This window comes from Penaeus vannamei, chromosome 17, assembly GCF_042767895.1.
Source record: "Penaeus vannamei isolate JL-2024 chromosome 17, ASM4276789v1, whole genome shotgun sequence".
Taxonomy (NCBI): domain Eukaryota; kingdom Metazoa; phylum Arthropoda; class Malacostraca; order Decapoda; family Penaeidae; genus Penaeus; species Penaeus vannamei.
The window spans coordinates 18,483,460-18,493,459 of NC_091565.1; the positions used below are offsets into that span (position 1 = coordinate 18,483,460).

Below are 10,000 nucleotides of genomic sequence, written 5' to 3' on the forward strand. Positions count from 1 at the left end.
GTCATATTTCTATAGTTACAGAACGAAAGTCTAGTTTTGCATAGATTACATAACCATGATATTTTATGAGATATATTAGGCGCACAGATATCTTTAAATTATATACACTATATATGAATGATTATCTACTTATTCTAGACAGATTTTTGGGGGGAACAGGTGTTGAGCTGACTAGTTAACGTTATTTACATGATATTTCTGACAGTGTAAAGTGATAATTCTCTTGACGATATAAGTATAAAACAGCGGTACCGACCTGTTAACCGGAACCAATGGAAATACACTGCCCTGGACCACATCATTATGAAAATAGCCCCTGCATAACTCCCATAAATCAAACAAAATATCACAAACACACCATTCCCATAAAGAACATCAGACACACATGAAGTCCACCCCCTGGCACCAAATAATCTGGTACCGAAGTCGACCCAAAAAGTGCGAAATTCCAAAAGTCCGGCCGAAGTTGCAGGGAAATGTGGCGGATGCGGGGGATGCCGGTGCGGGACGGCCAATCACCGCCCGACAACTGTGTTAAGGCTGGCGTGGACGTGGCTGAGAGGACTTGTGCTCGCTCTTCCTCGGGCTTTTCCTCACTCGCCACTTCACTGGTACGTCAGGAGGTGACGTCGTCTCCCGTGGAACACCGTGGACTAAGTGAGGATCGGAGAGTGGAGCGTGGAACGTGTGTGAAACCTTTTATTTGGACGTGTGAGTGGTGAGGACTTCATCTCTTCGGTTTATGATAATTTTTTAAAGTCTCTCTGGCTCGTGCTTTTGGTAATGTGTCATTGAGAAGACTGTTGAATGACAGATCGAGCTCGGCAGTTGGCTGTGGTGAGCAGGAAGGCTGTGAATGAATGAAAAAGAGGAGGCGGCAGTGGGCTTAATACCAAAATTACGTGAAATGGTGGAGGGTATTTAAGAATGAATGGCATCTCGTCTGACAGTTAGTTATTTACTATTTATTTACATAATTTGGATGGTTTTGAATGATAATCATATCCCGAATGTACGAACCTGTAATTATGTAATACCTCTGGAAGAAAAATGCAAGTGATTCTGCAATTGACTTGCCCATCAACATAGTTTATACTCGTGTTTGCAACTAATTACAAAGGTAGCTTCTCACTCAGGTCGTATTTCTGGATATTCTTTTCCCCTTTTTCACATTCCAGAACCAAGTAGACCTTTAATCATATATATAGCTCATGTAATTTTTTTAAATTTCTGAGGCTTGACTGAAGGTGGTGATGGTAGTTACATTTACCGATATCCTTTGGAGCCCATACCAGTATATGTAGTAGTTTTATGATAAGACCCATAGAAATTGGTTATTGGTCTAATTTCATATATTGCCTGCCAGGCACAAATTTTGGTTCTTTTTTGGAAGAATATGGAATTTTAATTGAAATTATAGGTAAAACAGTTATGCAATATTCTTGTACTATGAGATTTTAATGTATATTTGTAAGGTACAGAGATAGAAGGAAATGGACACCTCCATCTTATAGAGTGGAAGAAATAGAATAGGTTACAACATAGCAGCAGCCTCATAGTCACTACTAAATGATGAAAACATCCTCTGCATATCACCACTCAGAGATTCAAAGTCCCTCATCTTGTTTACTTTGCCAGGAATAACACAACACTGACCGCATAACTCATTGCTGCGATATCCAAAGTAGTTTGTGTTACTATGTGCTTGTCAAAATGATATTTGGCTAATTATCAGTCTGCTGTTACATGTTTATGCTTTGAAGTCTTTTATTAATGTTAATATACATAAACATTACATGTTTTAAGATTTATCTATGATTTTCGTATCATGTGTTTCACTTTCAGTCGCCAGCCATGAGGTTTGATAGGTCATTGGCCATCCAATGACAGAAGGCCGGTGAGAAATGTTGTGTTTCTAGTGTTGTGTTGATTCTGGGTTATACTTAAGACAATACAGTGGCAAAGAAGAAAGACTTTAATAAGCATCCCAGTTTAATACCTGGTATTTGTTACAGAGAGCAATGCACCCTCCCAGTGACTAAGTTGAAAAAAATAGATGTTTTTCTGCAGGAAATCCAATGATTTCATTGATGCTCTGCATTTTCAGGCGATCAAGTGCTATTTCTCCATCAACGATCTTGATTTGATAATCCTGTACGTAGGGGAGGGCATGAAGTGTATCAGGGAAATCATGGGGTGAAACAGGCTTAAATAAGTAGAAAATAAAAAATGCGTATAACTAGCACAAAAAATGCTTAAAATCGTCCAATGAAACTCTACAGACAAAATCACCATTTACAGACTGACACACCAGAATTAAAAGACTCTACGGGAACCCAACTCACCTTTCGGGAAGACTCTTAGGGGATTCATATGTTCCAAACCTCCCCAAAAATGTATTGACCAATCAACCAGCCTAATATAATTTAAGTTGCTGTGACAAGGCTTTCCCTTCTTTGATTTTGATATTTTCAGCATTTTGAACAAACTCTTGATGAGCCTAGATATTAAACTGGGATGGTTACTTAAGTCTAATTATTCTTCGTTGCCACTGTATAAGTCTTAAAAATAACCAAGAACCAAATACTGGCTCTAAACTGTCAAACCTGGTGGCTGGCGAAAGGAAGTGTGAAACCCTCGAAGCACACGATTTTAAAAATAAAGGTATAGATAAATTTTGAAATACTTAAATGAAGAATAATAACATTAATAAAAGACTGAAAGCATAAATGTGTAACAGCAGACACTTGATAATTAGCCAAATATCATTTTGACAAGCATGTAGTAACACATGAACTACTTCGGGCATTGCAGTAATGAGTTAAGCAGTCAGTGTTTTGTTATTCCTGGTAAGGTAAACAAGTTGCAGGACTTAGAATTTGAGTGGTGACCGCACATTGTTTTAATCATTTAGCAGTGACACTATTTATTTCGCTTTTCTATTTTTCTTTGTTGTAGAGTCATACTGTATTCATAAAAGCAGGAAGACTACAGTGTAGCAACAGTGTGCTCAAGGAGTTATCATCTTAGATCAGATAGTATAATTGATATGGGAATGACAGTAAGTCCTCCCTACTAGTGATGCAGTAAATGAAGACCCTCCACTGTGAAATTTTAGAATAGTGGAATATGTGGATTTATGAAGTTGGGTATGGTTAAAATTTGTTATTCAAGTTTTCTTACTAGTAAGAGAGCAACAGTAGTTTTCCTGAACGTTTCTTGATTTTGGTGATCTCTGTTGAGAAGGGGCATTATTTTGTACATTTTAACGCCCCATTTCACAGTGAATCTGCAAATATCAACTTATCCAGTTATAGAATCCACACTGTAAAACCACTATAAAAACTGGTAGAGGTTGAAGAGACCGACGCACGTAGATAGAGCAAAATGGACACCGCCGTCTTATAGAGCGGAATTTATATTGATATATTAGGTTGGTTTATTGGTCAATACTTTTTTTTGGGGGGGGGGGGTTGGAACGTGTGAATTCCCGATAGTTTTGCCAAAAAGTGGGTTGGGTTCCTGTAGTTTTTGATTTCTGGCACGTCAGTCTGTAGAATTTCAAAGTTGGTGGTTACATTTGTAGAGTTTGATTGGCCGATTTTAAGCGTTTTTTGTGCTAGTTTTACACATTTTTGATCTTTATTCATCTTACTTAAGACTGTTGTACCCCATAATTTCCGATATATTTCATGCCCTCCCCTGCTAACGGGACTATCAAATAAAGAAATAGTACTCGATCTCCTGAACAATTCATTTGTTGAAGCAACACGGAAAATCGATGAAAATCATTGGATTTCCTGCTGAAAAACATAAATTTTTTTGACTTAGTCTCTGTGAGGGTGCGTCCCGGTCTTCAAAAATTACCTCATTTGATTTTGCATGGTTAGTGAAGAAAAGCTTGTGAATTAAAATATTTAAATCTTTTCTTTCAGTTCAAGATGAATGTGAATATTGGAACAGCCGTATTGCTAGCATGCATCTCAGCAGTTGCATCGCTCAGGGCAGATGAATGTGAAGGTATGTTTAATGAAGGATGTATTTCTTATGAACAAGAAATTAAATTGTCAAAAAAAAAGAAAGATAAATAAATTATTAAAAACAAAAATAAATAAAATTGCAATATTTCAAGTTCAGCCAGACTGGATGATAAAATTCTTATTGTATTCTTTGTACACTGGTTACAGTGTGTATTTTTGGTTATCTATGATGATTATATTTGTTTTTCCTTGTGTTGAAAGACTTGGTTATGATATTTGCTTCTTATGTCTAATTTATTTTTTTGCAGTGTGTATTGGGTTCCTCAAAAAAGTAAGCCAGACCTTCACGGACAGTGAAAAATCAAACCCTAAGTCCATTGAAACTAGATTTAAAGAGGCTTGCTTATCTTCCAAAGGTAATTTCTTTATTACATTCATATTGGTAGTGATATTATATATATTTATATAAATATGTATTTATATATTTTTATCAAGTATTTTTTTGTTTCCTCCATATTAATGCTTTGTAAAATGTACCTAGCAGCTAAGTTTGTTTTAATATAACCACTAATAATTCATGGTTTTCATCAGGCAAAGAAAACAGATTTTGTTATTACCTTGGTGGGCTAGAAGAATCTGCAACTGGAATCCTTGGTGAGATGTCAAAGCCCTTATCATGGGGTATGCCCGTCGAAAAAGTTTGTGAGAAGCTAAAGAAAAAGGATGCGCAGATTTGCGAGCTGAGATACGGTAAGTTTAGGTTATAAAATCTTGGATTAGTGTATTTGAGTTTTTATTTTATTTTTGTGATGTATAGTGAAATAGTTTGTGACTAGCTATTATCATTTTTTAAAAATCCTTGTTTCAGAGAAGCAAATTGACTTGAACAATGTGGACTTGAAGAAATTGAAGGTTCGAGACCTGAAGAAAATTCTCAATGATTGGGAAGAGACCTGTGATGATTGCTTAGAGAAAGGCGATTACATTAAGAGGATTGAACAGCTGATGCCAAAGTACATGCATGGAGAACTGTAATACAAATGAAACTAGGGTGATGAGGACTTTAAGTTTGTGCACTTCATCATATGATGTGTGATGGTTACTTGGATTGGTTTACTCACTGGACAAGTGCAACAGATAACTTCATTTTAAGTGGACAAGATTTGTTTAAAGGAATGTCATTTTAAGTTGCAAATGACCTTACAGTGTGTGGCAAGTTCAAGTGCAGTTTCTAGCATGTAAGCATTTATTTTTAAGATCTATTTATTGACTATCCTCTCGGGCATATACCCAGATAAACAGTTCAAAGGAAGAGATATGGAACTGTGGTTAAATGTGAAAAGGTAGCATTTATTTAAATAAATTCTCTAAATTTGTACAAGAAAAAAGAAGTCAAATCGTGTAGACAGTTTTCTCTACTGAAGATTTAGTGGGATCACTTTTTAACTTTCGTAGTCCAAAGATGTCATACATTTTGTGAAGAATAGTTCTTAACGCAAATCATTACTAAACAAAAAGTGAAGGGGAAATGTTTAATGTTCACCATTGTTTCTTAACAATGTTATATGGAAAGGATAAAGTTGTTCAGTGTTTCATTGAGCACAAACAGCCGCTTGAATGATACCAAAAATCACTGAATTTTATAGATATTGTTGATAAACTTTTGTAAAAATCTGATTTATGGTTTCTTTACCCTTTATCCCCTTCCCCCCATACCATATTTTTCATTAGCTGGAAAAAGAACCACACTGAAAATTATGGTACTTATCTGAAAACTGCAGACCATAACTGACACTGACTGAGGTTGAAACTTTTCTTGTATGTAATTTCTGAATTAGGGCCTCAGATCTGGAACCTCAGCCCTTGACTCAACTAATTTTGCATGGTCTTTTTCTCCCTCCTGCCTCTTCGTTTGTCCCTTCTCTAACCCCTTCAACTATCCATTTCCTATAGTCTGAGAGCCATGCTGAAAGGATGAAAGGCTGACTTTGCGCCAGTCCTGAACGGCTGAGGGAGCCTGGGCACGGTATTCCTGTTTTAGTTGTCTACCCCTTGCCCCTCAAGGAGACCCTGAGGGGCAGACTGCTTCTTTCCCCAACATGGTCTAGGCTTACCATGGTCATTAATGATGTTATACCCTTGTTAGGGGCAATGAGGTGTGCCCCTTCATCAAATAGCCTCACCAATTCAAAAGCTCCTGTTTCCCAACCCTATGCTTTCCTTGTGACCATGATTCTGAACACTGCAACTACTACCCATTCTTCAATGCCTACGAGTCTTGACTTGGGTGGGTAATGTACTAAATCTCCAGAAGACCTTCCTACTCTCCAAACTTTCTCAAACTTCATCACCTCTACCCCCACAACCTTCATCATTCACCCCATCCTACTACTTTACAGCATTATTGTCCACCTCTCCGTAATTCTACCTCCCACAACAATACTCCTTCTTCCACACATCTCCATCCTTCTACTACCCCCATCTCTACAAATATCTTAAGTACTCTTATTTAGCCAAGCCAGATGGGACCGACACAACCTACAACTCCTTACTCTGCTGAAAGAGAATAGTGTTGTCAGCGTCCCCAAAAACACATAGGCAAAGTCTTTCCGTAGCTGATCCAATTGTCCCCGTCTTGATAGTTACATCTGAAGCCCAAGCTATACCATCAAATCTAACTGATCTCTCCAGTAACCCCATTCCTGCAGATCCTCATCCAACCTGCAATACTTGTACTAGAACTGTCTTTATCTCCCAGCAAACTACCTTATTTATAATAAAAATTGGTCATTGTGGAGAAGACACCTACCTCGTGGACTATGATGTAATATCAGTACATTGCTTCTCCAGTCCTAGATGTCATTGTAAGAACCCTACCAACACTGACATACACATGACCTTCACTTTAATGTTAATAGAGTTGGAGAATCCGTCCCTATCCGACCATATTATCATCCCCATCAATGTCAAAACTGTTGACATTTAGAACAGCTGTTCCACAGCCGGATCCCCCCTACGTGGCCAACCTGGTCATAACTGATCAAACTAATGTATTTCATAAGGACTGCCCCACCTACAGGTTTGAGTGAGGGCAATTCTCAGATACAGACTTGGTCTCACTGTGTGAAGCTAGACAGGAAGAACATACAAGAGGTTTTTCTCATACTCCCTGCCCCAGTAATATCACTCCCTTTAACCTTCCCCCTCCCTCCCAAGATGTTCCTACACCCTCCCCTATACCTACCTACTTACCCACTTCCACTTATACCTCCTACCTTCCCCAGTCAAATTCTTTAGCCACTCGAAATACAGACATTTCAATCTCTACTACTGCCCCAACACCACCTCTCCCTCCCCACACTACCCAAAGCAGACAAGACTAAATGTTCCATCCCTTCTCCTACCACACACTCCCCTCCACCTACCTTTGCCTCTAATCCTCAAGATGCCAGTCTCCTCTTCCTCCCTAAAAAAACAAAGCTTTGTCTCACAAAACCCCAACAAACTCCTTTACAGAAACTCTTGAAGACTGTTCAAGTCCCAAATTGACACCAAAACCCCTCATCCAACCTCAAATTCCACAACTCTCACTCCCTCCACACTCAGTTACTTCCATTACTCTACTTTAGACTAAATTTTCAGGCAATCGTTACCTTCACAAAGTTCCATCGTAAGTAATCCCGCTCAAATGTAGCTAGTCAATGTTCAGGTATTCCATATCATTTGCCATCTTGAAATTATTAAATTTAGAAAATCATATCATGTGACATCTGTTTTACTTTTAGCCAATATGCATTGGCAAGTCATATTTCGTCTTTTTTATATAAATGTGTAATTTTAGATACATTGATACTGAACTGAACAGCTTGTGTGTGCTGCCAGGTGGAGGAGAATTGTCCTGATGCTCAGTGGATAATTTCAAAATCATTTTAGTGTCATGTATTCGAAGAAAAGCACTTTGGGCAAGCACAAGAGTTTTGCCTATCATCAGGAACTTAAAGTGAAGACCCCAGACAATTGCTGTTAATTACTCTACCACCTATTAGTGGTACTGGCTACTACCAGTCACTATCTAGCTACTTATTGACTTGGCCATGTAGAGAACATCACAGGCTTTATCAAGTATTTACAAAGCTTGCTGAATAGTGAACACAACAAAAAATTGTTCAGTTTAATTCAGGTACTGCTGTTGAGCATGTGTTTCCTGGTAATCTCCGTTAAATGCAGGCATGGAGAATCTGCTGGTATATTGAGTCAAGTTAAAGGGTCTTGTAATTGCTGTATCATTGATCCCTATGGGGTACACTGCCTTGTAAATGTAAGCATGGATTTAGATCCCATTCTATAAAGGTAATTAAATCCTTTCTAGTATCCCTTACACTTAAATCCCAGTTTTGGTTAATACAAAAACATATTACTATTAAAAATCTTTATTTTCCATACCATATTTTTACACCTAATTCAAACACCTCATCCTATTTGCATATGGTTTACAAATGCAGTCAAAACTAAAAGTGAATGAATTACATTTCTCTTGTACTTGCATAACAATAAAAAAATTAAGACCTACAAGATTTGGGGTCACAAAGTGAATTACAGGGGCTGAAACCTTTATAATACTGCATTACAATTATTACAATAAAACACCTTTTTGTAAAGTTTCTACTGTATAGAGCATTGCAAATGAGAACTTTCAACTAACTTGACCATATAATTAGTTTACTTTTTTAAAATACACTAATTACTTATATTTCAATGTGTTTCTTTTGCTGAAATTTATTTTTTTCTGTTTCCTAGTTTCTTTCAGCAATTGTTCCAGTTTTATGAAAGTAAACATTTCAGTAGAAACTGCAGTACAATATTATCCATATACAGTGCTTTACATACATGAGGTCAATATTTACTTATTCCTTACACTCTATCAAACACTTGACTCCAATTAGCAAAAGAATAAATTTGTATACAATGTTTGGCCTTTCATTGATATTCTTGTATACCAAAGTGTAAAATCACAAAAACATATATTCTTTATGCAGCAAATAAGTACTAAGTACTTTACCAGTTTCATTTACAACGTAAGAATACTTGCATTTCTATGCATCATACATTAAACTGTAATAATTCATCAGACACACAATTATGTACATGACAACACAAAAGCTGCTTGGCATTGCATGACCATACACATTCCTCTTTTGCATACACACTCAGGAGTTCTGTACAGACAACACCACTGCTGCTTGACAATGTATGGCCATACACACTTCTCACTGCAAATCTGGAGTACAAAATCTACTTTATTTCTACTCTGACTCTGAAGCAGCAGATGATCTCTCTTGACGCTTCATGGAAAGGAGGGCCTTCTCTCGAAGCTTACGTTCCAACTCTTCCCCTCCCATGCTCTCTCCTGATTCACTCTCTGACTCCTGACGAGGGGGAAAATCGTGTTTTTATTTTTCTTACCACCAACCCTTTAATTAAAGTGATGCAAGGTTAATGACTATGTTAGAAGCCAAGATAATAACAAAAGTGATACCTAAAATGTGACTTTTATACCATAAGCTTCACTCAGTTTGAGAAACCGCTATATGATTTATAAGTCCTCAAAATTAAAACATGCTTCTGAGCTTATGAATATTCAAAACATGTTTTTGTGATAGCTGGTCTTGAAACATGCTTCTGAGATAATGAATTTGTCTCTTAAAACATTTCCCCCAAGTCCTTTGTCTCTCACCTGAAAGCAGCTTCTAAGGTGATATCATTCCCACAATACTGGTAAATAATTTTTTCCCACCTCCGTATCTGGTGATTTCCAACAACTCTAAAGGTCACTGTCAACTTGTATAAAATCTTGGTCTGACTGACAACTTACCTCATGTCTGTGTTTTTTATGCTTCTTCTGCTTCTTATGTTTCTTGTGTTTCTTCTTCTTTTCCTTCTTTTTCTTCTTCTTTTCTTCAGTTTCAGACCCCTAGAATAAATAAAAATTAAGAGACATTAACCAACAGCAGTTAAATGTA

The 10,000-nt window shown here is 37.2% G+C and overlaps 2 protein-coding genes across 14 annotated transcripts in view; one reads left to right on the top strand and one right to left on the bottom strand.

Annotated features, from left to right (window-relative positions):
• The window catches only part of Manf (mesencephalic astrocyte-derived neurotrophic factor), a 6,075-nt gene extending 418 nt beyond the window's left edge, over positions 1-5,657 (top strand). The window contains exons 1-6 of one of the 7 annotated variants that reach the window (XM_070132010.1): positions 512-718; positions 1,846-1,897; positions 3,936-4,020; positions 4,289-4,396; positions 4,572-4,730; positions 4,849-5,657. In XM_070132010.1, coding sequence (XP_069988111.1) covers positions 3,942-4,020; positions 4,289-4,396; positions 4,572-4,730; positions 4,849-5,015 — 513 coding nt within the window. In that variant the 5' untranslated portion in view covers positions 512-718; positions 1,846-1,897; positions 3,936-3,941 and the 3' untranslated portion in view covers positions 5,016-5,657. Of the gene's footprint in view, positions 719-782; positions 838-1,845; positions 1,898-3,935; positions 4,021-4,288; positions 4,397-4,571; positions 4,731-4,848 lie in introns of those variants that run through there. The other 6 variants (XM_070132011.1, XM_027357002.2, XM_027357000.2 and 3 more) reach the window with 6 other exon arrangements.
• Positions 5,658-8,394: 2,737 nt separating this feature from the next.
• Positions 8,395-10,000, bottom strand: part of Srrm1 (Serine-arginine repetitive matrix 1) — an 18,798-nt gene continuing 17,192 nt past the window's right edge. For all 7 annotated transcript variants that reach the window (XM_070132004.1, XM_027356992.2, XM_027356993.2 and 4 more), the window contains 2 exons: positions 9,853-9,951; positions 8,395-9,406 (listed from right to left, as the gene is read on the bottom strand). In XM_070132004.1, the coding sequence (XP_069988105.1) occupies positions 9,284-9,406; positions 9,853-9,951 (222 nt within the window). In that variant the 3' untranslated portion in view covers positions 8,395-9,283. The remainder of the gene's footprint in view (positions 9,407-9,852; positions 9,952-10,000) is intronic.